Source organism: Gadus chalcogrammus, chromosome 19 (assembly GCF_026213295.1).
Source record: "Gadus chalcogrammus isolate NIFS_2021 chromosome 19, NIFS_Gcha_1.0, whole genome shotgun sequence".
In the NCBI taxonomy this organism is placed as follows: domain Eukaryota; kingdom Metazoa; phylum Chordata; class Actinopteri; order Gadiformes; family Gadidae; genus Gadus; species Gadus chalcogrammus.
The window spans coordinates 4,262,374-4,289,187 of NC_079430.1; the positions used below are offsets into that span (position 1 = coordinate 4,262,374).

At 44.8% G+C, this 26,814-nt stretch overlaps 3 protein-coding genes across 5 annotated transcripts in view; all 3 read right to left on the bottom strand.

The window, feature by feature from the left end:
* wdr91 (WD repeat domain 91) overlaps window positions 1–13,193 on the bottom strand; it is a 16,893-nt gene extending 3,700 nt beyond the window's left edge. Inside the window, exons 1-14 of the mRNA XM_056578076.1 lie at window positions 13,124–13,193; window positions 12,348–12,557; window positions 11,252–11,431; window positions 10,701–10,908; window positions 10,269–10,351; window positions 7,357–7,481; window positions 6,704–6,920; window positions 4,696–4,866; window positions 3,319–3,509; window positions 2,227–2,281; window positions 1,656–1,751; window positions 1,438–1,532; window positions 1,101–1,257; window positions 623–725 (exon numbers count right to left, since the gene is read on the bottom strand). Coding sequence (XP_056434051.1) covers window positions 623–725; window positions 1,101–1,257; window positions 1,438–1,532; window positions 1,656–1,751; window positions 2,227–2,281; window positions 3,319–3,509; window positions 4,696–4,866; window positions 6,704–6,920; window positions 7,357–7,481; window positions 10,269–10,351; window positions 10,701–10,908; window positions 11,252–11,431; window positions 12,348–12,470 — 1,804 coding nt within the window. The 5' untranslated portion in view covers window positions 12,471–12,557; window positions 13,124–13,193. The remainder of the gene's footprint in view (window positions 1–622; window positions 726–1,100; window positions 1,258–1,437; window positions 1,533–1,655; window positions 1,752–2,226; window positions 2,282–3,318; window positions 3,510–4,695; window positions 4,867–6,703; window positions 6,921–7,356; window positions 7,482–10,268; window positions 10,352–10,700; window positions 10,909–11,251; window positions 11,432–12,347; window positions 12,558–13,123) is intronic.
* Window positions 13,194–13,726: 533 nt separating this feature from the next.
* Window positions 13,727–17,130, bottom strand: LOC130372222 (uncharacterized). Of its 3 annotated transcripts, none has more exons than XM_056578079.1 (8): window positions 16,972–17,130; window positions 16,412–16,523; window positions 15,642–15,819; window positions 15,207–15,377; window positions 14,832–14,955; window positions 14,657–14,726; window positions 14,276–14,564; window positions 13,727–14,141 (listed from the first exon to the last, which is right to left on the bottom strand). In XM_056578079.1, exons 2-8 carry the CDS (start codon window positions 16,520–16,522, stop codon window positions 13,765–13,767), a joined length of 1,320 nt encoding a protein of 439 aa, XP_056434054.1. In that variant the 5' UTR covers window position 16,523; window positions 16,972–17,130; the 3' UTR covers window positions 13,727–13,764. The 3 variants fall into 3 exon arrangements, with proteins under 3 accessions (XP_056434054.1, XP_056434055.1, XP_056434056.1); XM_056578080.1 differs by having other exon boundaries at window positions 13,733–14,141; window positions 16,929–16,987; XM_056578081.1 differs by lacking the exon at window positions 16,972–17,130 and having other exon boundaries at window positions 13,733–14,141; window positions 16,412–16,612.
* Window positions 17,131–17,826: 696 nt separating this feature from the next.
* Window positions 17,827–26,199, bottom strand: LOC130372797 (calreticulin-like). The gene is made up of 6 exons (XM_056578957.1): window positions 26,005–26,199; window positions 25,039–25,296; window positions 23,766–23,980; window positions 22,992–23,088; window positions 22,068–22,469; window positions 17,827–17,883 (listed from the first exon to the last, which is right to left on the bottom strand). Exons 2-6 carry the CDS (start codon window positions 25,147–25,149, stop codon window positions 17,827–17,829), a joined length of 882 nt encoding a protein of 293 aa, XP_056434932.1. The 5' UTR covers window positions 25,150–25,296; window positions 26,005–26,199.
* Window positions 26,200–26,814: the final 615 nt, after the last annotated feature.

Below are 26,814 nucleotides of genomic sequence, written 5' to 3' on the forward strand. Positions count from 1 at the left end.
CCGCCCCAAGACATTTTCCAAACCGCCCCGCCCGACCCGTGGGGAATTCTGAAGCGGCCCGCCCGACCCTCCCAATTTGACCCGCAAAAAAATAAAAATAATAATAACAAATAAAATAAAAAGCCTGGGGCTGAGGCTTATGCCTAATTTAACACGTAACTAAATGAGAAGGATTTGCGCTAAATTCGCATTATTGTGAAACTTCAACGGCAGGTCTACATCAAACAACAACAACAACTTTACGCAATTATTTATTGAAGAACTGTTAACAAATGCGTGGTTGCGGGTTTTGACTTTTTTGACCCGCCCCACCCGAACCAGCGATACTTAGAGAAAACTGCTACCCAACCCACCCGGCCCGCGGGTGCCCGCGGGTAATTGGGTAACCCGCGCATCACTAGTGGGTACTGTAGTTTATAGATGCAGTGAAGGGTGTGTTGTGTAGACACTAGCTACAGTGCAAGGTGATCTCTACCTACAGTGTAGTGTAGTAATATGCCTGATGATAGCCAGATGTAGAATTTTAACCAGTTACAGTGTGTTGGCCAGATGCAGCATGTGTCCCAGACACAGCATGTTAGCGAGAAGTGGCATGTGAATCACTCTCCTCCTCCTGTCTTACCAAACAGTCGTATGACGCCGTCAGCTCCTCCACTCACAAGCAGGTTTCCGTTGTGGTTGAACGATGAGCAGTTGATGGCTGCAGTCTCGGAATCTAATGACAACTAAACATAATAGTAAGCTCTATTATGGATACGTAGTAAGCTCTATTAGTGTTGGCTAGCTATAGTGTAATGTATACATTAGTGTTTAATAGTTTGTTCTATTAGGGATAGTAAATTAACTTTACTAGGGATGAAGGTTGTCTTTATTAATTCATCAATCCAAGATAAATTGCCAGACTAGAAGCTAGCCGTTTGCTGACAGTTATTTGATTATTCTTTATACAAAAGTCTTGGTAAACATTCTAATTAAATGTGACAATTAAGTAGTGGAGTATAGTTTGTCTCTAATCCCCAGTGTGGGGTATTAGTTTATTCATAAGTATTATTAATATTTGGACTGCTTGCTGTGTGTGAAAACTTCCTGTGACTGTGTACCTGCTGTTTGACAGTCTTGGTATCCCAGAGCAACAGGCGGCCGGTCGCCGTGGATACAGAGGGACGGGGCCCAGTGGCGGGAACACCAGCGGATGCTGCTGTCGCAGCGGAGCAGACGAACGACGAGCCACTCGGGCTGCAGGCGAGTGACAGGATACTACAGAGGAAGAGACACTGGATTAAAATATACAGACATATAAATCTAGAGAGAGATAGAGCGATAGAGAGAGAGACTAGGGCCACCAACAATATGAGAGCGAGGGAGTGACTAGAGCAATCGTCAGTATGAGAGTAGAGAGAAACAGAGATATTGAGAGAGACAGACAGACAGACATACCGAGGGTGTGTGTCGTCAATGGTCATCTCATAAAGATTCTTCTTTGCTTCCGTGTCGTAAAGTCTAACGGTTCCAACAGCGCTGCCTAATAACAGCTACACAAACACACACACACACACACACGATTGTTTCCATGTTGGGATAGAAGGCTAATACAACCAAATGTAATGATAAGGCTAATCATATTACGGTAATAACATATAGAGAGAGACACTTACTAGTCGGTCAGGCTTGCTCGCCCATTCTAGAGACAGCAAAGGAAACTTGGACATTATGGTCGCTTTGGTCTGCATGATGGGGTTAAATGACCACACCTAAAAAGACATGGTTAACTTTACAATTTGATAAGTTTTAACACTTAAAAAGGTACTATTAGTATGAGTCAGAATATCCTTCTCATTACTGGCCCCTCTGGCGGGTAAGTGAACTGCAGCCGGCTCAAGCTTACGCATTGAGAGCACCTGAGAGTGAGCTCCGTGGGTTGAGAAAATAACAATCATCAACTAATGATAGTTATAATAGTTAATATATGTGAACGTCCAAACAGATATTTCTTAGATGTAACTAAAATAGAATAAATAACCAGAGGCTGTGGAGAGAATCGGGGAAGGGCATAAAGTTAAATTACAAACTGTTCATATATTGCCCTGTTTAAAGCGACATATGCATGAAAAAAAATCATACACAGTACCTTTAATGAAAATTATGTTTTAATGATATTGAAAATAATTATTGTGATTATAAAAAAAGGGTTAGCCCTTATCATATTTATTATGAATATGGTGTTACCTTGACAACACCGTCCACGTCCAAGCTAGCCACCCGACGACCTGAAACATCAACCCTGGAGAAAGAGAGCGAGATTTAAGAACTGTGTAGTCTCTACCTGCAGTGCACGATGGGCAGTGTAGTCTCTACCTTGTGCATAATTGGTTGTGTAGTCTCTACCTGCAGTGCATGATGGGCAGTGTAGTCTCTACCTAGTGCATGATGGGTAGTGTAGTCTCTTCATATGGTGCCTGATGTGCAGTGCAGTCTCTACCTAGTGCATTATGGGCAGTGTGGTCTCTGCTTATGGTGCATGATGAGCAGTGTAGACTCTACCTAGTGTATTATGGGTAGTGTAGTCTCTACTTATGGTGCATGATGGGCACTGTTATCTCTACCTAGTGCATTATGGGCAGTGTAGTCTCTACATATAGTGTAGGGTGACCAGATTTGAGTTTGTGAAAAAGAGGACACTTCGTCGCGGGGGGGGGGGCGAGGCGAAAACATGGGTATTTTTTCTTTAGTTCGTCCGTGAACTTACATTTACGTTTAGGCATGGCTGCAGATGTAATGTGCTGTTGTAAACAGAGTGGAAGCGACAAGGTGCTCAACGTTGCCAGATTGGAAATGGCAAAGTAACGTACCAAAGGCTCAAAATGGTCGTATTTGGAGGATAATTATCGTGGCTCTGGCAACCCTGAGATCGGTCGCCCAATGACAGACTCTCTCTACAGTCAGCTCGCGCAAGAAGGTGGAACGTAAGGGAGATACCATTTCCAGAACTTGGAAGGCCGTAATAACCATAGACATATACAATGGTAATAACTAGTAGGTTATGTGAAAGACCCAGAAACACCAATATGCGACGAGGCAAAAACAAATATGCGACGAGATAATGTCCGAAAACCGGACATTATCATCAATTAATAAAAAAAACCCGGACGGGACGTAAAAAGTGGACATGTCCGGGGAAAAGAGGACGTTTGGTCAGCCTAATCTAGTGCATTATGGGCAGTGTAGTCTACCTAGTGCATGATGGGCAGTGTAGTCTCTATCTAGTGCATGATGGGTAATGTAGTCTACCTAGTGCATGATAGGTAGTGTAGTTTCTACCTGCAGTGCATGATGGAGGAGTGGTGTTCGCTGTACTCTTCTTGGCTCAACTTGATGAAGGGAGGCTCAGAGGAAGCCCCGCCCCCTTCCGTCTCAAGCCCCGCCCCTCTGGTGGTTGAGGAAGAGGAGGAGTCAGGAGGCGTGTCATCGCAGGGGGCGGAGTCCACAGCATCGGCCTCGCCTGCGTCGGCCTACTTGTCATAATTCCAGAAAAAAGAAACGATGTGTCCTTGAAGCTTAACTCTTTCCTGGTTGCTGCACAAACGCTGCTCCACACATCCCCACCGGTGCGGTTAGGAGGCTGAATACAGGGCTGTGGTGGACAACTTTGTCACATGGTGTGAGCAGAACCCTCTGCAGCTCAACACAACTTAAACCAAAGAGCTGGTGGTGGATCTGAGGAGATCCAAGAAGACACCAATGACCCCAGTTTCCATCCTGGGTCATAACGTGGACATCGTTGAACACTACAAATATCTGGGGGTGTTCATCGATAACAAACTGGACTGGACTAAGAACACTGAAGTCCTTTACAAGAAGGGACAGAGCCGCCTCTATTTTCTGAGGAGGCTCCGCTCTTTTAACATCTGCCGGACTATGCTGAGGATGTCGTATGAGTCTGTGGTGGCCAGTGCTATTCTGTTTGCTGTTGTGTGCTGGGGCAGCAGACTGAGAGTAGCAGATGCCAACAGACTCAACAAGCTGATCAGGAAGGCCAGTGACGTTGTGGGGGTGGAGCTGGTCACTTTGACAGCAGTGTCAAACAGGAGGATGCTGTCGAAGTTGCGGGCGATCCTGCAGTATGGCTCTCACCCTCTCCACAACGCTGTGGTCAAACAGAGGAGCTCCTTCAGCGAGAAACTCATTGCTCCTAAATGCACCACTGAGCGCCACAGGAAGTCATTCCTGCCTGTGGCCATTAAACTCTACAACTCCTCCCTCTGATAATCGAACAAATAAAATAAACAAACTATAATTTATTCATTCACTCTTCATTTTCATTGCTATTTGCACATAAAACAGAATGTAAATATTGTATTGTAAATTTGTGAATATAACCCACTAAGAGATGTCCACATTCACTAAGTGATGTCCACTTCTTACTTTATTACACTTCTTACTTCATTCTTACTTTTATTTTTTTGTATTTTATTTATAATTTTCTATTTATAATCTTATCTTCCATGCTTGTAATTTCTATTTGTACGGAGCACCTGGAACGAAACAATTTCCCCCCGGGGATCAATAAAGTTTTCTGATTCTGATTCTGGGTGTCCCTTCATCGTGAAGTCACATTTAGCCATTTATTTAAGAAGCATTTGTGGTCCTATTAGCTGAATCCTAGTAAGTAAGCTTGACGGAGACAGGAAGTGGTACCGTCAGTGGGGGTGGTTTGGAGAACAGCTCCTTGCGTTCCTTCTCGTGGTCCTGATGGCGTCTCTGTCTGGGGTAGGACTGGCCCGCCTGGTCGCTGGGCGCTGGTTGTTGATTGGCCGACGAGGTGGACTTGGAGTCCTTGACTGATGCTGGATCCTTGGACTTTGTTCCCTAAAACAATCCCACAAACTTAATATTTAGAATGCATCCTAATATGTTCTAGCATATCTTTTATATCCCGATACATTGCATATATTATTTATGATGATATATACTGTATATTCTATAATATCTAAAATACATCATAATATATGCTTTCATGATCGATAATATATACTAATAGATTATCTATAGTATATAGCGTGTCCATAAAAAATATTCTCTCCTGATAAAATATATTGTAACTATATATAATACATACTAGACTGATATATCCTCAATTATACAACGGGTGGCTTAAATCCAGCAATCTGATTGGTTCCTAACTGTTGTATAATGAGCGTATTCATAACTGCTATGACGCCCAATCATTTTGTGAAAGTTTGCATATCACTCCGCGCCTGGAAGTAGAAAACAGTTACAAAGTAAAAAAGATATATTGAACGATGGAGAGGGTGTAAATGTTGTTACTCCGGGAGTGAGCAAGGCGATGGAGAGACTAACGAAAGCTTAGGCACACGGCGAGTGAACTGCTCCATAGGATAAATTGCCGGCGAACCGCTCTAGCCGAGCCTTCTCTCGGAGGGACGCTAAAGTGTGTTGCATAGCGACCGTCGTTCATTTTGAAGGCAGCAAGGAGGGACTACTTTTTTGTATTCTTTAATAAAACGGCTACTTTGACTTTCTTGGTTTCTTTTCAAATGTAGTGTGTCTATGACTTTCGTTTTGCCATAATAGTAACCGTTGTATAAAAGCAATAGATCACGACAGGCTGTGGTATGTGCTCATTATACCACTGTGAAGGGGGTCGCCGGCCCTCCGCTGCGTGTCGGGGCCGGACAACGCCCCTTAACAGTGGTATAATGAGCACATACCACAGCCTGTCGTGATCTATTGCTTAAATATACTCTCATGATACATATTATTTTATATCTTAATATATCATCTCATAATAGGTAATATATCTGAACATAAAAATCTACAATAGATCTCAACTATAATATATCATTATATATCCTTTCATATCTATATTATAGTCAATCATATAATCTTTAACATGGCCTAATATATTCTATATATCTCTACAGATATGAACTTATTTTTATTTAGATGTGAAAAGTTGGAGTCGGCTAGCTTGTCGCTAAAGGTCAAAGAATGCACGCCCACTTAGTGCTTTTTGCATTGTTTAATCGCCACGGAATTGATATAAAAGGACCTTAAAGAGCCAGTGTACCCAAAATATTTCGGGTAATTTGTCTCATAGTATTGTCAACACAGTAATCTATGCCATTTTATCACTGCTACTTAAATAATTCCCCAATTCAGAGGAAATAGGGGTAGAATCCTATCCTACCCTCCCCAAAGCACTACGTGAGCGTTCCACTATTCTGCGAAAGCAGGTGGCATTCTTTTCATGACATCAGACTAACTTTTCAGAGGTATTCTGATGCCACGACCAACTGTATGTTTGTGTGAGCTCTGCCTGGGCAGCAGTGGACTGCGATGTCCACGAGAAAGGCTTTTTCGGCAACTTATTGTGTAACGCAACAATGTGTGTGTGGTTGGTGAGGCTCCGTCTGAGCAGTGATTGGTTCAATGTCTGCATCAGAGTGTAAGGCTTCCTGGACACCTACAGTATACATTACGGTGTGTGGCAGATTTCCTATACAACAAGGCTTATTATAACACTCTTAACAGTAACACAACGATGGAACTAAAAAGTATCATGAAGTCTGTGTGGGTCGTAACCATGGGGATTATGGTCCCCATCTTTTCTAAAACTCTCAGACCAAAACACATTTTTTAAATCACATAGTGTTCGAATCCCAGCTGGCTCTTTAAGTTTCACCTGATTGGCTGTGCAGGGCTCCTTCCGGCCCAGGCTGCTCTGATTGGGTGAGGAGGAAGAGGAGGCGGGGCCATGCTGGGAGTTCCTGGCCGGGATGCTGCTGCGCTTAGCCTGCGGTAGGAACGTAGAGAAGAAGTTCCGGGAGGAGGGGCTAGCTGCCGCTACAGAGCTAACGCCGCTAGCTAGCGATGCAGCTCGCTGGCTCGAAATTAAGTCTCTGAGAGAGAGAGAGAGAGAGAGAGAGAGAGAGAGAGAGAGAGAGAGAGAGAGAGAGAGAGAGAGAGAGAGAGAGAGAGAGAGAGAGAGAGAGAGAGAGAGAGAGAGAGAGAGAGAGAGAGAGAGAGATTAGCGACAGGTAATATTAACAAATTATGTATATATATATATATTGACTATGGCAACATTAACTATTCAACAACACTAACTCATATATATTTAGTTCATACTATTATATGAATATGTATTCAGTATTGACCATATTAGGTAATACTAACAAATTATTATAAATGTACTATTGACTATAGGTAATATTAACAGATACTGTTAATAGTAAGAAATGAATATGTATGGAGTATTCTCCATGGGTCATATTAATAAATGAATAGTATTGACTACAGCTTGTATTAACATGTGAACATGGGCACTAGTCTCACAGCTCGCTGTCTCCGAGGCGGTCCATGTGCTGGACGTAGGGCGGCAGCTTGTGTTGGACCCGGCTCTCCATCGCCCCCTGGGGATCCTGGACGGCCGCACGGCCCGAGCTCTGCTGCGCAAACAACTGAGCCCAACATTAAGGTTAAAGACACACTGGAAATTAAGGTTAATAATGAACCCCGGCATTATGGTTAAAAATTAACCTCGGCATTAAGGTAAAAAACTAACCCCGACATTAAGGTTAAAAACTAACCCCAACATTAAAGGTTGGGTACGCGATTTGCGAAACGCCAGCAGATTTTGAAAATACATAACTCAAATGGTCCTACCCCCTCTCCTTCAACGCTGACTCTGACTCCACCCATTCCAAGTACCTGGACGCGCAATCATGCACGAGCGCGAACAGAGATGCGCGAGAGCGAGCCAGGCTAGCGTAGGTTTTCGTTTAACAACATGGCACTACATTCAGCTGTAAGTTGCACCCAGTACCGCGGGAAGTAGGGGTGCTGGGGTTGCTGCAACACCCCCTGTCCGAGGCCCTGTCTTATCACAGAAAACGATCATTTCTAAAAACTCCGGCCAAAGTGGAGATTTCTGAAAACGCCGGTTATGTGTTGTCGTGTCAACGGGGAGAAACGGGATTTTAGGTTCTGAAGCGTCACATTATGCACCAGGAAATGCTTAACGTCATGTGAGCGCCCGCTGTACCGTATTGGTCCGAATATAAACACAAACCCCATTGTAAGACGACCTATGTTTGGAAAAAAGATTTGAAGACCAGATCTTGTTTTTATGAATAAATAAATTGTATTCATTGAAATAATATACGAAAATAAAAAGACATAGAATAAAACACTGCATTGCCACTAAACAGTAGTGAAAATAGGCCGTACTGATGTGTACACCAAAGACTATTCCTGACACTCCTCTGCCCCGCTGTGTTCGCTCTGGCTGTGGTCGCTCCGAACTGTTTCGGCCCGTGGCAAAGCGAGTCATCCTCGATGCTGTCCAAGGCATTTTGAGACGCAGCATTTATTTAATGCTCATATGACCTAGTGCTGAAAAAAGGTTATATGAAAAAGTGTGAGGGTAGCGGTGGTGCGCTAAACTTGTTCTGTGAGCAGCTGGATGTGAACCATGGTGTGAAGGAAGTGAACACAACGATCGATTTTCAACTGTGCGCGCATGCACTGGTGTAATTGAGCTGCGCTGCTATATATCTTTTTTATCAATGTGACGAGTTGCGAGTCTAGTGCAGGCTGAGTTGTTTTTTTCCAGCACCCCCTGCTGAGAATACGTTCTCGCGGCTATGGTTGCACCAGATATTATAAACATTAAACGGTCACATAAATCATTACTATTTTTAGAAAATGTATGTTTGTTTCATATAATTGTATTGGAAGTCCTGGTTTTCACTAGGGTTGCTGCGGTGTGGACATTTTCACAACGAGTAATACACTCGTCTCAACACCGGTATTACCGAGTATAAACGGTATAAACTTTGAAACTAGGTCAACCGCCACACAAGCATCGGTTTTTAGACCCTTCTCGTCCTTCAGTGGCCGCCAACGTTCGAAAGCAGCGCCTAGGATTATTCTTGATTTCAGTTTTTCTCTTTCAGCGTTTTTATTATCAATTACTCTCTGAAAAAGAGTTTTCCTTCTCTTTGCTGGTGGAGGTGGTGGTGGTGGGGATGGTGGCGTCTTGTCTGCCATGGAAATTGTCTTCTACTGCTAGGTCCAAATGTGGATTAACTAGTTCCAGTAGCTACCGCAGGATAACAACAAACAGGAGCTTGCTCTGGGTCACGAGCTCTGGGTCACGAGTACTGCACGAAGGGGTCGCGCGCGGGGCGCGGGGGAGGGGGAGTGCAGTACGACCGTTGATTGACGTACTTACTGTCCAATGCAACGAGGTGGCAATCCAAATGATTGGCTGGAGTTTTTCGAGCCCTGCCCGTTCCACAGATGATTGACTTGTTTAATTTTCATGTCAGTACTTCTAACTCAGTGGCTGTAAGCGGGTTATGATAAGGATTTCAAGTAATTTTGCAAAAATGGCCAAAAAAGCAAATTCCGTACCCAACCTTTAAGGTTAAAAATGATCCCCAACATTAAAGGACAACTCCGGTGTAAAATGGATCTTGGATATGTTTAATATGATACCGAGTTGGAATATTCCTTTGGGAGCAAAAAAGCACGTAGGCATTTATAACTTTGTAAGTGTACAGATTGTTTATTAAAACAATCTGTACACTTACAAAGTTGTCAATGCCTTGTTTTATATGTTAAGACCATTATTATACTACCAAAGAAGTGTCGGCCTACTTTTATCCTTTTAAGTGGTTTAAAATAGCGATTTAGTTTTTAACCATAACACATGCCCCTATCGTTCCAAGTTTATAGCATTTTTATAGAATCGGCTAAAAACAGCCAACTGAAGAATGCGTCTATATTAGTTTTTGTGCTCCAAAACAAATGTTCCAATTCGTTATCATACAAAACATATCCCAAATCCATTTTACACCGGAATTGTCCTTTAAGGTTAAAAATGAACCCCAACATTAAAGGTGCAATACACATTTTAAACATTCAGTGTCTATGTTACATATTGTACTTTTAATAGTGATCTGGGAACATTTGAAACAATCAAACAATGTAATGCAATGAATAAACACTCATGTTTGGTGCAGCCTATTCTAGGTATCTTAGGCTTTTAGTGCTGCTTATGCTGCATTTGTGTCATGAAGAAGTTAGACTAATAATTAACACCTTCCGAGATGCGGTTCATGCAAGTTGAAAAACTTTCGACTGCCATCTTCCATATCCCACATGACATAAACACCATTACTTTAAATAGCTAGCAGTTGAAGCTAGTGGTTAAGTGTTGCTGAGCTTCATGATAGTCTCACCATCTGTCGTAGCTGCTGATTTTCCTCTGCTAGCATGGTGGTGTGCTGTAGCTCGGCGTCGAAGCTCAGCAGCGCTGGCTGGGGTGAGGGAGGAGTCAGGGAGAAGAACTGGGAATGCTGGGAATCTGAATATTGGTGGCTACAAGAGATGGCGAATAGAGATGAGGAAGATAGGAAGAGATCAAGAAAGAGAAAGAGAGAACCAACACCAGTAGTATTTTATATTTATAGTTTACTAGGCCAACCTTATTATCTATGTTTTATTTTAACTGCTTGTGCAATGTACATTTTCTATGGCAGAACCCTTTTTTGAATTGTGACAGACGGTTATTTCTAAATATATGCTAACTTAGCACCAAGGATTTGCAAACTAATATGCTTGATAGCAACTAGGATATGGTAACTATGCAAAATTGTTAGCACCAAGGATATGCATGCACTGGAATAGTGCGGACAGGAAGTTGTGCAGGGACACCAGGAAGGTGTCAGTCCACTGGCGGGAAAAGTACAGCGCGAAGGTGGGGTTCTGCTCAGGCGCAAAGATGAAGGGGAGAGCGAACCAATCACGCCACTCCGCGGCCCCCTGAAGCTCCGCCCCCATTCGCTGAAAAAACTCCTGGGTCCTTTCCTGGTTCCCTTTCTGGAAAATACACAACATTTATCATGTTAACAATATTAACGTTAATATAATATTGACTATATTAATATCCTTCTGGAGAATTGGAAACATTAATAGAGGTGAGATGTTTTGCATTCTCCATTTTCTTTATAACTGCATGTTTTCACGCTGCCTACATTTTCATCAATGAACACTCGCGGTCGTTTATGTCGTTTGAAAAATATTTTTTCTAAGTTGGATACAAATTGGATTTTGAAAAGACATTTTCAATCTGTATCACAGTGACGTGACACAGGAACTAAAGACCGCCTTGATAGGCCTACATATATGTGACCCAGTATATTTGGTTGTATATCAGGTTGACCTGTATGGCGTTGACAACATAGTAGCGGTACAGGCTAGTGGTTAGCTTAGCGACGGCAGGCGCGTAGCCCTCCTGCAGGCGGGAGAACAGGCGGCGCTCCAGGTGACCCCAGTAGTCACGCAGAGCTGACAGGTCAAAGGTCAAGACCAGCTGGAGCAGTTGCTCCACGATACGATCCACCTGGAGCCGGAGAGAATAGGAAGGATGGGGGGTTAGAGGGGAGCTGTCCCAAAAAGAACTACCGCAAAACTGGACAACTGAAGTCCTTGGTCCAAACGTTTTGCAATTTTTTCACATCACAGGTATAAGGCAGTCACCTCTTGTGTGTGATAATACACAACACTCATAAGACAGTCCCCTCTTGTGTGTGATAATACACAACACTCATAAGACAGTCCCCTCTTGTGTGTGATAATACACAACACTCATAAGACAGTCCCCTCTTGTGTGTGATAATACACAACACTCATAAGACAGTCTCCTCTTGTGTGTGATAATACACAACACTCATAAGACAGTCCCCTCTTGTGTGTGATAATACACAACACTCATAAGACAGTCCCCTCTTGTGTGTGAAATACACAACACTCATAAGACAGTCCCCTCTTGTGTGTGAAATACACAACACTCATAAGACAGTCTCCTCTTGTGTGTGATAATACACAACACTCATAAGACAGTCCCCTCTTGTGTGTGAAATACACAACACTCATAAGACAGTCCCCTCTTGTGTGTGATAATACACAACACTCATAAGACAGTCCCCTCTTGTGTGTGATAATACACAACACTCATAAGACAGTCCCCTCTTGTGTGTGATAATACACAACACTCATAAGACAGTCCCCTCTTGTGTGTGATAATACAAAACACTCATAAGACAGTCCCCTCTTGTGTGAGATAATACAAGGCAGTACTCTGTCATCAGAAAGTACGCAACACACAACACGTACGAAGCAAAACAACACACGTACGAGCAACACAACAGTCACGTAGGAAGCAGTTCTTGTGTCAGAAGACAGCAGAGTGTCACGGTTCCCCTTTTGCCGCTTCAGAGTGAGAGAGGGGAGAGAGTCAGACAGGAAGTGCCTCCTACCCTGAGGCCTCGCTCGCGGTCCGCTTTGATCTCCGTGTCCAGGTGTCTTAGGGCGGAGCTGAAGCCGCGGTACGTCAGGTACTCCCTGACCAGCTCGTCCGTCCTCTCGACGGCAGACGACATGACCTCTGACCTCTGAGCCTAACACACTGCCTGTAACAAGGCCGCGTTGACCTCGTTACTCGATGGACGGATGAGGTTTAAAACGACCTTTTTAGATAACACACACAAATAACGCACGCACACACACACACACACACACACACACACACACACACACACACACACACACACACACACACACACACACACACACACACACACCCGCTGATTCAATTACATGTGAGGAATGAATGTGAAATCATTTCACAGGGCGCACACACAGAAAAAGCAACCAGAGGCCAGGAACAACACCTTTGTTGTTGTGGTCCGTTTGATGTTATAAACAAGCCATCAGATTACTACCAGCAATTACAATAATAATATCTTATAACAATACGCTTGTTTAGAATCTACATTAACACACGTCATTTAACACATTTAGCTTTGCAGTTATGTTATAGCTGATGTATTGTGCTTGTTCGTTTGTGTTACATATCACACATGTATTTCAAAGGTTTGCACATGAAGTATCGTCTCTCGGGTGAATAACAGACTTGGGTGAATAACGGTCTAGGTTCGACTCTAGGTCCACCCGGGAAACGTTCACAGACACGACTGTTAGAAAGCCTGGATGAGTGAGATTTAAGGGGCTATAAAGTGAACATTTCACCTACCGACTTGTGTTCCGTGTTTTGTTGGGTCTCGCCTCTCTTCTTTGTCACATGATCTGACACGTGACGACACTGTGGCGCTATCAGATGGTTTGGTCACATGACCTATACATTGAACCCCGAGGTTTGTTATATACACAACGTATACATTTTTAACCTGTTTTGCATTTTAAAATACCATTCTACGATTTTATATGTTTATATATATATATATATATATATATATATATATATATATATATATATAATCATATGGTTTAGACATGCGTGAATATGTCTGAATGAGTGAATGCATGATTCAACAGCCGTGAAATATGTAAAAAAGTTATTTCCCGTTAACATTTAAAGTAAATTATCTGGGAATTATTTGACGATAGAAAAACGAATAATCTGCACAACCTCTCTGTTTAGTTTAACGGGGAAAATGTTCACACTAAGGATATTGGATAAATTGTTGCGTCACAAATCGTTTCCCAAATCATAGTAAACATTCAATAAATAATTCCTACTAGCATTACATATTCTGCAGACATGAAATATATAAACATATATTTATTTATATTAACAACATGTATATTATATAAACAATATATACAAGTTACAGTGTAACAAAATATCAGATCAACGAGAAAATGCCTTTTACTTTAGTCCAAGGGACACGATAAATCACCAATTGACATCCTAGGGGCGTGTCCTGTGTGGGTGTATCCTGTGGGGGCGTGTTCTGTGTGAGCGGGTCCTGTATGGGGGTGTCCTGTGTGGGTGAATCCCATGGGGGCGTGTCCCGTGTTGGTGCATCCTATGGGGGCGTGTCCTTTGGGGTCGTGTCCTGTGCCGGCCAATAGGAGGCGGCGCTCATCGACTGCCCCTGGACAGACACCTGGCGTATCGTCTGTTAGGAGAGACACAGAGAGCAGCTCCTCCTCCTCCTCCTGCTGCTGCTCCTCCTCCTCCTCCTGCTCCTGCCCGTCCTCCCCGGGGAGTTGGTCCAACCAGGCGGGGACACGGTGGGGTATGGAACCTAAAGACCGTTCACAAGCACTTCAATAATCAGTCAGCCTATATACATACACTCTAAACTCTACGATCATTTCATTTCCATGATGAACTTGTCATTACTAGATTTTATTGTTAGTTTTGAAAAAGATCTTTAACCTGCTTTTTCCCAGAATCCCGATGGGCTCGCAGCCAGCTGGCCATCCATTGGCTGTTGCGGGTTGGCGTGACCATACAGGGCGTGGCAACACTGAGCGTGGCCAATCCTGTTTAGGGGGTGGTGTGATCTCAAAATGGGAGATGGGCTTTGGAGGTGGGAACAATGTACAGAGTGGGCATGTCCAGGGGGCTGGTAACTGCGACGATAGTAGGCGGTGCCTAGGTCTCGGAAAGAGGCTGATAAGTGGGAGGAGCTAAGGCAGTCTGCCCCAATCACTGGTCCGGCAGACTGGAGAGGAAAAGGTGATTGGTCAATTCATAACAACACTGTCTAATAGTGGAGATTGAAATCATATACAACATGTTTTGCATTGTTTTCACCTGTGAGTTCTGGAGTTGGGTCACTTCCTGTCTGCTCAGACACTTCCTGTCCATGTCTTCGTCCCTCCACCTGAAGGACAGAGACACATGTTACAGGGAATAGGACCCCTAACCCTGCAGGTTAGTGCCTAGCTCTACCCACTGAGCTACACAGGGAATACAATCCCAACCCTACTTGTTGGGTGAGGGGGCGTGGCTTCGGTCCCTGGCCCCGCCCAGTGGTCCACTTGAGTGGCAGGAGCCCCCCGGCTGAGGGCTGAAGCAGTTGCCCGGGCGACAGAGGGAGCGGTGGCGGAGGTCTGTAGAGGGCATGAGAGTATTTTCTTCTTCTTTTTTTTTATTATATTACATTTATATTGATTGCATTACAGATTATATTCAGATTTAAAGGGATCGACTTTTTGTTATATTCCTTCCTAAATCCCTCTATTACACATTATGGTTATTCAACGTTTTGAGATCCCTTTAAATAATACATATATGATATTGCATCATATTTTGTAACGAAATAAGGGTATGAGGTAAGATGTGAGGAGAGTTAAAGCCCCACCAGTGAGGTAGGCGGTCGTCTTGGTAACTGGCAGTGAGCCATCACTAGGGATGGCCAGAAGTTCCTCCGTTGTCAAATCCACCTCGTCTTCGTCGGCACGGCAACGCAGGGAGGTGGTTGCCGGGAGCGACAGGGAATACAGCTCTGACTCTGTCAGCAGCTCGGTGAGGACTACGGGAGAGAGAAAGTGTGATGGTACATCATCGAACACCATGATAAGACCCATTTAATCTTCATTTAGAGTAGACCACTTATTAGCAAATGATTTTAGTTTGGTCATGATTGAGCAACGATTTCTTGATAGAAAATAAGAGAAAATCAGAAGCTCTGCATTCACCAGAATCTTTATATCAATAATATATGGACATTTAATTCTCCTCCTTCATGACACCATATGTTACATTACAATCACACCCAGCATGACGCCGGTCTCACCGTCTCTGTTGCGCAGAGTCCCAGGTGGTCGGGGACACCCAGGCTGGGGGGAGGGGGTAACGTTCGGCAGCAGGTCTAACCGGGGCCCCGTGGAGCGCGACAGGGCCCCGGGGGACAGGTGCCACCGCTCAAAATCAGCGATGTAGGCATCCAGCGCCGCAGACGCTGAGGCAAACTCCTGCAGACAAGTTAAGCCGGACAGGCGGTGAACCAGTCGACTTATTTACCAGGCTGTCAAACAACCAGTCTGGGCGAGGTTAGGGCATGTGTACTGCATGGTCAGGGTAAGGTAAAGCGAAGGGTTACTGTTCAGTTTGTTTTGGGGTAGGGTTTGGTAGGATGCACACAAAGGTGTGCATCCTGCATGTATGCAGAGATTCATGTCTAAGTCATTTAACGTATTTTCAATGGAGCAGACTTTTTGCGTTTCAGAAACCCGGATTTGCTCACGGATTCGTGTACATTTGTGGTTGTAAACGCCCTTGTGTTCACGTTAAATGATGCGAGGTATAATGCAGGCAGCTCAGCAAAGATCCACGTTGTGTGTCCAAGTCCTGACGTCGTGGATCTTGAATCACGAACTCGGGCTACACTAAAGTGTAAACCTGCCTATGTAGGTCAGGGCTCCACGCCGGTCATCACAACAAAAGGTTTGGGGTTAATGAGGGTCAGGGTAAGGTTACCTAACTTAACCCAAAACCTAACCCTCCCCTGACCCTGAGTCAGGGGTGGTAACACGTGGGTGGGCAGGGTACGGTAAGGCTGTTCACCTGGTCTCCACAGCGTATGGTCTGGTGGGCGGGAGGCAGGTGTCCGCTGCAGGACATCAGCGTGGTGACGGTGGACCCAGGGGACACTGGACGCTCTTCGTCCCAATCCATCCTGGACGTCACAGAGCTCAAAGTTCAGCTGCTGCGCTCACACTCTCGTTACCTGTATTTTCCACCTTTCTCAACTAAGAAATACTTCCATTTTGGCTCGTACATATTCGATGTGTTTTCTTTTTGAAACAATGTTTAATAGTCGCTGTGTTTGGGATTGATATAACAGTATGTAGTTACAATGTACGTCCCCAACCACTACGTCACTTCAAAACTACATGACAGGATACATGGGTAAATATACATTCTTTAGATTGATACCATGTAAGATAGTGCAGTGATAAAAAAAAAAGGCTTCCCCACGCTACCGGCAAACGGTTTAGACAGAATTAAACATCTAAACAAGAACAAGAAGCGGATTTGATGTGATAATTTATAGGAAGGCAGTCAAAAACATTATATTCACCCTGGCTGTGGTCGTAAGAAAGTAAACAAACTTATAAACAAACCTCAACAGCAGAGAGGGTGCCTAGAAACATGGAGCCAATTCAAGCCCGCCACACTGGTGACGCAGCTGGGTAAACGGCGCCCCTATTGGTGCGCTGCCGTCGTGATGCGTTCAGAACAACTGGGAAGGCTGAAGAAACAATCAGCTGTTCCCAAAATTGTCTCTTCCATGTCCGTTGTTTAACGCCCGCAAGCTTTTATCCAAAGGCAATCCAACGTGTTCACATCTAACGTTTTTTGTGATTTACTTTGTGTTTTTTGTGATTTATTTTCAACATTATCATTACTTTATCAATAAGTAACGAGAAAACATTTTTTAACTGGGAAACATCAATATAACCCCATATCATAAAATAAATAATATAAATAATACAAATGTCATGCAGAAACATACTGCTGTATACGGGAACAAAAAAAGTTACATTCCTCTTTTTGTTTAAATATAGAGGCGATGTAAACACCACCACTGCTATGCTGCTATACATATGTTTGGAGGTCAGTACGAATAAATAAATCACAAATCTAAATATATAGGGGAAAATAATAAAGGAAAATAAATCACACCTCTGATACATCAGCTGGACCGGACAGCCTTCTTATACCTCTTATATTTACTACTGCAGTGCAGTAGGCTACATGTGGAACATGTACATACCATTCAACACTCCATTGTGATGCTTACCTACCAGCCAAAGCCCTGCTCTGCAACCAGAAGGCCCAACATCCGATCCCTGTCTATCATCCCCTCTTGGCGGCATGACCCTCCGCCTAACAGATGTCGAATTGCCTACGAATGCCTTCCCGTAACCCCAGACTCCCAGACCCCTGGCCAGGCACGCTACCTCCCCTCCCCAGACCTACTCTTCATCTCTGTCGAGCAGAAGGAACCTAGACCCCGACCTCTGCCGCCCAATCTGAACCTCATTGCCAGCAGCCCCCCACACCCGCACAAGAAACCCACCGGACGTCATGCTCTTCATAGTTGATATTGTTCAGATAAATTACGTATGTTTATACTCATATCAATATACTTATGTTATTCTACATGAACAGAGAAATATGGAAGAATCTCAAACAATGATTTCAATAAAAAGTTTTAATTAAGACAGTTTTTATCGACTGAAAGTAATTTCTTAACACTCTATACTTGAAGAATTAACCCTTGAATAATTCTTTCTAGTTTTCAAAGTTTTTGTCCGAAGGGAATCCAACAATAATAATACTTTGCATTATTCAACATTATCATTAATATATCAATAAGTAACTTAAAAAAAACAATTTGACTGGGAAATATCATTGTAACACATATCCTAAAATAATTAATATAAATAATACAAATCTCATACAGGAACATACTACTGTATACGGGAACACAAAAATACAATATACTTTCATGTTATATAAATGTGAATGATACAATTAAATAGGAATTTATTATACATATGAGGACAATCACATTAAGAGTTTTCCCACTGTTTTGTCTCCTCTACTTCCTCGTCTTTCTCAGCATCTATGCCATGCCCTTCTTTCGCATCCTCAAACTCTTCCATCGCATCCTCAAACACTTCTTCCTCCTCTACCTCCACCTCCTGCATCCCTCCTGAGTTTCTCGATCTCCTCGTCCCGTCCTTTATCTCATCTACCTCCCCTTCCTCTGCTTTATCTCCCTCCTTCAACTCCTCCGACCCATTCATCTTCTCTAACTTCTCCTTCTCCTCTTCCTCCTCATCTGTCTCCTCCTCTTCATCCTCCTCCTCCTCCTTCTCCTTCACCTCCTCTACCTTTGGTGTGCATCTCCATCTCCTCCACCACTGCATCACCAACTCATATTTATCCTTCTCCTTCACCTCCTCCTCCTCTACCTCCTCCTTCACCTCTTCCTCCTCATCTGTCTCCTCCTCTTCATCCTCCTCCTCCTGCTCAACCTTCACCTCTTCCTCCTCATCTGTCTCCTCCTCTTCATCCTCCTCCTCCTGCTCAACCTTCATCTCTTCCTCCTCATCTGTCTCGGCCTCTTCATTATACTCCTGCTCCACCTTCACCTCACCTCCCTCCTCCTCCTCTACCTTCTCCTTCACCTCTCCCTCCTTATCTGTCTCCTCCTCTTCATCGTCCTCCTCCTTCATTTTCTCCTCATCCTGATCCACCTTGACCTCATCTACCTTCTCCTTCACCTCTTCCTCCTCATCTGTCTCGGCCTCTTCATTATACTCCTGCTCCACCTTCACCTCACCTCCCTCTTCCTCCTCTACCTTCTCCTTCACCTCTTCCTCCTCATCACCCTCCTCCTCTTCATCACCCTCCTCCTCTACCTCCTCCTGCTCATCCTTCACCTCTTCCACCTCTTTATAGTCCTCCTCCTCCTGCTCAACCTTCACCTCTTCCCTCACCTCTTCCTCCTCATCTTCAATATTCTCCTCATCTTCATTATTCTTCTCCTTCACCTCCTCCTCCTCTACCTTCACCTTTTCCACCTCTTTATAGTCCTCCTCCTCCTGCTCCACATTAACCTCATCTACCTCCTCTACCTCAACCTTCACCTCCTCCTCCTTCACCTCTTCCTCCTCATCAGTCTCCTCCTCTTCATCATTATCCTTCTCCTGCTCCACCCTAACCTCATCTACCTCCTCTACCGTAACCTTCACCTCCTCCTCCTTTACCTCTTCCTCCTCATCTGAGTCCTCCTCCTCTTCATCTTCCTCTTCCTTCACCATCTCCTCCCCCTTCACCTGCTCCTTCACCTCTCCCTCATCTTGCTTTTCCTTCACCTCTTCCTCATCTGTCTCCTCATCAGCATCCTCTACCCTCCCCTCCTCCTGCTCAACCTTCTCCTCTTCTAGCTTCTCCTTCACCTCTCCCTCCTCCTCCTCCTCCTCCTCCTCCTCTTCCTCCTCCTCCTCTACAGTGTTTCTCCAGCTCTTTCTCCACTCATTCACCTCCTCTGCGTTCTCCTTTTCAACCTTCACCTCCTTCACCATTGCTGCGAATCTCCAGCTCCTCCACCACTGCTTCATCTCACCCTCCGTCACCTCCTCATTCGCCTCATCCCCATCTGTCTCATCCTCCTCCTTCACCTCCTCCAGCTCAACCTTCACCTCCTCTTCCTGCACCTGTACCTTATCTATTTTATTTTCCTCCTCCTCCACCTCTTCCTCCTCCTTCACCTCTTCCTCTTCCTCCTCAACCTGCTCTGTCTCTTCATCCTCCTCCTCCTCCTCCTCCTCCTCCTCCTCCTCCTCCTCCTCCTCCTCCTCCTCCTTCTCTCTCACCTCTCCCTCCTCCTCTGCTGGGGATATCCAGCTCCTCCTCCAATCCTTCATCTTCTCCTCTAATTGATCCTCCCCCTTTCCCACCTCCTCTGTTGCTCCCTCTTCATCATTTTGCTCCTCCTTCTTCCCCTCCTCTTCAATCTCTTCCTCCTCCACCTCTTTCTCTTCCTCCTCATCCTGCTCTTCCTCCTCCTCCTCGTGCTCCTCCTCCACCTTCTCTCCTGCCTGTCTCCAGTCCTTCCTCCACTCTTTCATCTCCTCCTCTTCTTTCTCCACCTCCTTTTCCTTCACCTCCTCCTTCTCTCCTGCGTACCTCGAGCTCCACCACGACGGCACCACTTCTTCTAGTTTATTTTCCTCCTCCTCCACCTCTCTCTCTTCCTCCCCATCCTTCTCTGTCTCCTCCTCAGCCTCCTCCTCCTTCTCCTCCTCTTCAATCTTTGCCTCCTCTAACTCTTTCTCTTCCTCTTCCTCATCCTGCTCTGTCTCCTCTTCATCTTTCACCTCCTCCACCTTCCCCGCTTCCCCATCCTCCTCCCCATCTTTCTCATCCTCCTCTTCTTTCTCCTTCTCCTTTTCCTTCACCTCCTCCTTCTCTCTTGCATATCTCGAGCTCCTCCACCACGGCACCACCTCTTCTTCTTTATTTTCCTCCTCCTCCACCTCTTCCTCGTCCTCCTCATCCTGCTCTGTCTCCTCCTCCTTCTCCTCCTCCTCTGTCTCCTCCTCTTCCTCCTTCTCCTCCTCCTCTGTCTCCTCCTCCTCCTCCTCCTCTTCCTCCTCCTCTTCCTCCTCCTTCTCCTCTCCCTCCTCCTCTCCAGGGATCTCCAGCTCCTCCTCCAATCATTCATCTTCTCCTCTAATTGATCCTCCCCCTTCCCCTTCTCCTCTGTTGCTCCCTCTTCATCATTTTCCTCCCTCTCCTTCACCTCCTCTTCCCCATCCTCCCTTTCTTTCTCATCCTCCAGTTCCTCCTCCTCCTCTTCTTTCTCCTCCTCCTTTTCCTTCACCTCCTCCTTCTCTCTTTGGTATCTCGAGCTCCTCCACCACGGCACCACTTCTTCTAGTTTATCTTCCTCCCCCACCTCTTTATCTTCCTCCTCCTCCTGCCCCTGCTCCTCAATCTCCTTATCCTTCTCTCCTGCCTTTCTCCAATTCCTCCTACAATCTTTCACCTCCTCCACCTTCTCCTCTTCCCCATCCTCCTCCTCCTCTTCCTCCTCATCCTGCTCTGTCTCTTCCTCCTCCTTCTCCTCTTTCTCTGTCTCCTCTTCCTCTTTTTCTCCTGCGTATCTCGAGCTCCTCCACCATGGCTTCACTTCTTCTATTTTATTTGCCTCCTCCTCCTCATCCACCTCTTCCTCCTCCTCCTGGTCCGTCTCCTCATCCTTCTCCTCTTCCTCCTTCTCTGTCTCCTCCTCCTTCTCCTCCTCCTCAGTTTCCTCATCCTTCTCTCTTGCCTGTCTCCAGTCCCTCCTCCACTCTTTCACTTCCTCCACCTTCTCCTCTTCCACCTCCTCGTCCTCTTCTTCTTTCTCCTCCTCCTTTTCCTTCAACTGCTCCTTCTCTCCTGCATACCTCGAGCTCCTCCACCACGGCTTCACTTCTTCTATTTTATTTTCCTCCTCCTCCACCTTCTCGTCTTCCTCCTCCTCCTGCTCTGTTTCTTCCTCCTCCTCCTCTTCCTCCTCCTGTACCTGCTTTTCTTCTGCGTATCTCGAGCTCCTCCACAATGGCTTCACTTCTTCTATTTTATTTTCCTCCTCCACCTTCTCGTCTTCCTCCTCCTCCTCCTCCTCCTCCTCCTCCTCCTCCTCCTCCTCCTTTGCTGCGTATCTCCAGCTCTTCTTCCACTCCTTGAGGTCTGGAAGGCCATCATCGGCCCAGAGGCCTCGCCCCCTGAGGAGCAGCACTTCCTCCTGCACGCTGTTAGCCTGCACCTCCCTGTGGAGCCTCCAGGCGCTCCTCCAGCCGGAGTCCACCTCCTCCTTCTCCTCCGGGCGGTGGAACGCCCGCCAGGAACTGCTCCTCCACGCCGCACCAAACTCACGGAACCGCAGACGAAGAACCTTCATGGAGCCCTCCTGCCTCTCCTCCTCCTCTTCAGTCTCCTCCTCCTCCTCCTCTTCTGTCTCCTCCTCCTCTTCAGTCTCCTCCTCTTCAGTCTCCTCCTCTTCTATCTCCTCTTCCATCTCCTCTTCCTCGCCCTCTTCCTCGTCCTCCCCCTCTGTCTGTTCACAAAATAGAAATGTTTATGATATTAAAACAACATGAATATCTGTTGGAATATTAGTAGCATATATTCGTGGTATATATTTGTGGTATTTATACGTACTATAAACAAGTAGTATATATTAGTGGTACATATTAGTACTGTGTATAAGTACTTTATAACATTGTGACGTTGTTTCGGGGAAATTGCTATACAAATATTTGTGGTCCTCTGTCTGCAGTTAGCTGTTTTCTGTTTTGTATTTTTTTAATGTGTTTTTGCTCTCATTAAATGTCCTCATTGTTTGTTGGATAACCCCTTTGTCTAACGGCAGTGGCTCCGTCCAATCTTTTTTGGACGGACATACATTTTTGACCATGAGTATAGAAGGATACACACTGCTTTTCCACAATATTCAATTTATTGACATGCACCTCTGTATTAGTACTGTGTATGACTACTGACACATAGCATATATTAGTAGTATTTATCAGTACTGTATATGAGTAGTATATATTAGTTGTATATATAAATACTGTACCTTGAGGGACTGAGTCAGAAGGAAGCTGGCAGCCAATCGGCTCTTCTCTAAAGCGCTGGCATGGTGATGCTGGGAAGTTAGTGATGGCATACACCATCTAGAAATACAGACCAACAAATAGACAGACAGACAGGCAGGCAGACAGACAGACAGACAGACAGACAGACAGAGGGACTGATAGATAGGGTGATCGATGGATAGTGTGATCGATAGATAGATAGATAGATAGATAGATAGATAGATAGATAGATAGATAGATAGATAGATAGATAGATAGATAGATAGATAGATAGATAGATAGATAGATAGATAGATAGATAGATAGATAGATAGATAGATAGATAGATAGATAGATGGATGGATGGATGGATGGATGGATGGATGGATGGATGGATGGATGGATGGATGGATGGATGGATGGATGGATGGATGGATGGATGGATGGATGGATGGATGGATGGATGGATGGATGGATGGATGGATGGATGGATGGATGGATGGATGGATGGATGGATGGATGGATGGATAGATAGATAGATAGATAGATAGATAGATAGATAGATAGATAGATAGATAGATAGATAGATAGATAGATAGATAGATAGATAGATAGATAGATAGATAGATAGATAGATAGATAGATAGATAGATAGATAGATAGATAGATAGATAGATAGATAGATAGATAGATAGATAGATAGATAGATAGATAGATAGATAGATAGATAGATAGATAGATAGATAGATAGATAGATAGATAGATAGAGGTAATACCTGCTCTGTGGGCGGAGCTTCCAGGACAGGTCGTTCCAGTTCCTTGGCTCTGCACCCTCGTCTGAAGTAGGGTGAGCTCCTGCCAGTCGCCAGGCAGAGTTCCAACCTGGGAGAAAGACGTCGGCCATCTTGGTTGTCCCAGCGGGGGGTTCTGTGTCGGCCGGCGGAGCAGTTACAGACATTCTCCAGGCCTGCTGCCAGTCGGGACGCTCACACTAAAGAACCAGAATATGATTGATATTTATATTAGTCTATAGCGATTCAAATAAGGTTCCTTATTGATATGAAATTACAATTATTAAAATAATGACGTTAATCTCACATAAAATAAAAATCGTATTATTTATATTATTCATAATACTCATAATAATAAAAAATCCATAGCTCTTCACTCTGCTGGCCTCTGGAGAACAGAGTAAACTGATAAATGAATACATCACCACCCCTGCTTTAACATGAGGCTGCTGTTATTCTGTCAGCCCTGAAGACAACGCCGCTCTCCAGATCCACCATACTGTCTAAAGCAGTCTTTCTAAAAAAATGAATAATATTGTTATTTATTTTTTTAAGGTTTTATCCTTTTTAATGCAGAGTAAGATAGGAAGGGAAGGGAATTTCTCCCACTGGGGATTAATAAAGTTGATCTTATCTGATGTGGTTGATTGACATAACCATATGATGTGGTTGATTGATAACCATAGCTGCACTTAAATATAAGCCTACCTGTTTGGCATGATAATTTAAAAAAACGATCAACTAGAAGCATGTTTTTGATAGTACTAATGTTCGTCTTGTTCTGATAATTTTATTGATAATTTTGAATCTGGTATGAAAGGCTAGCGTACATGTGTTTGTTTTACTGATGAGAGGAAATTTAAAAAATTAGATAGCCTGCTAAATGCATTTATTTGGTCGCATTTATGAAGTATTTAACAAGCATTGTGATTCTCTTCAAAATGGCTGGTTTAAGATCATATATTCGTTCTTCTCATTATTTATAGATAAGGCGAATTGGGTCTTGGTTGGTAATTTGAAAAGGTTGGTCCCTAGAAAAAAAAGTTTGGGAAACCCTCTTCTAAAGCATTGGATCTCAAACGGTGGTACTGTAGGATGCACTATTTCGTGGTATGCAGAGAAATTTTCCGTGATATTTTATCATTGTCATAATGTTGGTACTTGGGGAGACAAATATTTCCTCAGGTGGTACGCGGTATAAGAACTCTGAGAACCACTGGTCTAAAGTAATGAAAGTGCTGTATAGAGTGGAGTCGACCTGTGTCTCCAAGGCCAGCAGCTGGGGGGTCTTGTCCTGTGGTTCAGGGGGGGGCCGGCTGGGCCATTCCCTGTCCCACCATGGCTTCTGCTGCCTGAACACAAAGATCATGGTCTTCCAGGTCGTGGCCCACACGGGGAGGCAGTAGCCCCCCACCCGCGGCTGATACCTGCCCAGGGACCGGCTCTCCGTCACCACCTCCCACGCCTGGCCCTCCCCCACGCCGGTGGGGCCGGGAGGCGCTGGGCTGGGCTTCACCTTAGAAGAGATAGGACAAGATAAAGTAATGGGTATTTTATTAATCATAGATGGAGAACGTATGTGTAACCGGAAAATAGGACTTCAGTGTAGAAAATAACCATAGCCTTTCCATGCTAGTACATTGCTGCAGATGCTAAAGGCCAAGTGTACCATGTAAAGACTTAATAGAGATTAAACCCCCAATTAAGCATGAAAAACGCCACGAGCAGGTGACCAGCTAAATGTCATATATATACCATCCCTGAATGAAGCTAATGACAATAAAAGTCACGTTTCTAACTACTACTTTTACCAAAACGCGGGCCCCTTGAAAAGATTAGTCACATTTTTAGAGCCACTGTTGTTAAACTAGTATGTTTTACGCGGTGGACCACGTAGTTATACTACATTCTGGTGTGAGACTGGGTTTAAGTGAAGTTTTTTCAGTTTTTGTGGAGGTCTGCTGCAAAAATCTGAAAGATAAGATCGCTGTTATGACGTATCAATAACTAGGAGGCACCTCCCATCCACATGGAAGTGCATAGGTTTAAATGCCGTTCTGCCTAGCACGAAAAAGTCGGAGTAAACTTTTTCCCAATCATGGGTTTACATTTCATTGTCGGATCATTCGCGCTCTGGGACACGATGCAGTAGATACATTTGCGTGCAGCAAGAGCACGAAAGCGCTTGATGCCGGGTTAGCTAGATCACTGGCTGTATGCTAACCAGTTTCCAGGAGTCTGTCCATCCCGGGCTGGCCTCCTCCTCCCCGCCCCTGGCGGCTCCTGCCCGGGACCTCCTGCCCGGGCTGATGGTGCTCCTCAGCGAGGAGGTTTGGTGACAGCGCCCCCTCTTGGTCGGCTTGAGGGTCTTCCACGACTCCCCCCAGCAGAGCTTCAGCAGGTCCACCTCCACCTTCCTCTTCACCAGCCGGGGCGGGGGCGGGACTGCCTTGCGACGAGGCGCAGCAGGGGGGGGGGGGGGAGGTCTGTCGGGCCGTTTCAGGAACTTCCTGAAGTCTATGACCCTGCCCGTGTTCCCCTTCCCCTGGGACACACGGTCCTGCATTTCCTTAAAGAGGCTACATATGACACACACCACACACACACACACACACACACACACAACACACACACACACAACACACACACACACACACACACACACACACACACACACACACACACACACACACACACACACACACTGGTGAACACACACTGGTAATACTACTGATAGTTCAACTAGACTCTGCATATCCCCCCTTCCCACCCCTCCTATTTATTGTATGTATGCCTGGTACTTAATGTATGCGCTGATTGTATGTGGTACCATAGTTATAGTATTTAGTTATAGTACTTAGTTATTTAGCATCTTATCCTAGCGAGCTTTGTTGTGTACGGGGAATGGGTTAACCTAGCGATTGTTAGTGCTTTGCTTGGTTCTATGGACATTCCTTACTGTACCGACAGCTATATATTGTTTCAACTTCTTCTGATAAATGTGCCTGACTGTAAATCGCTTTGGATTAAAGTT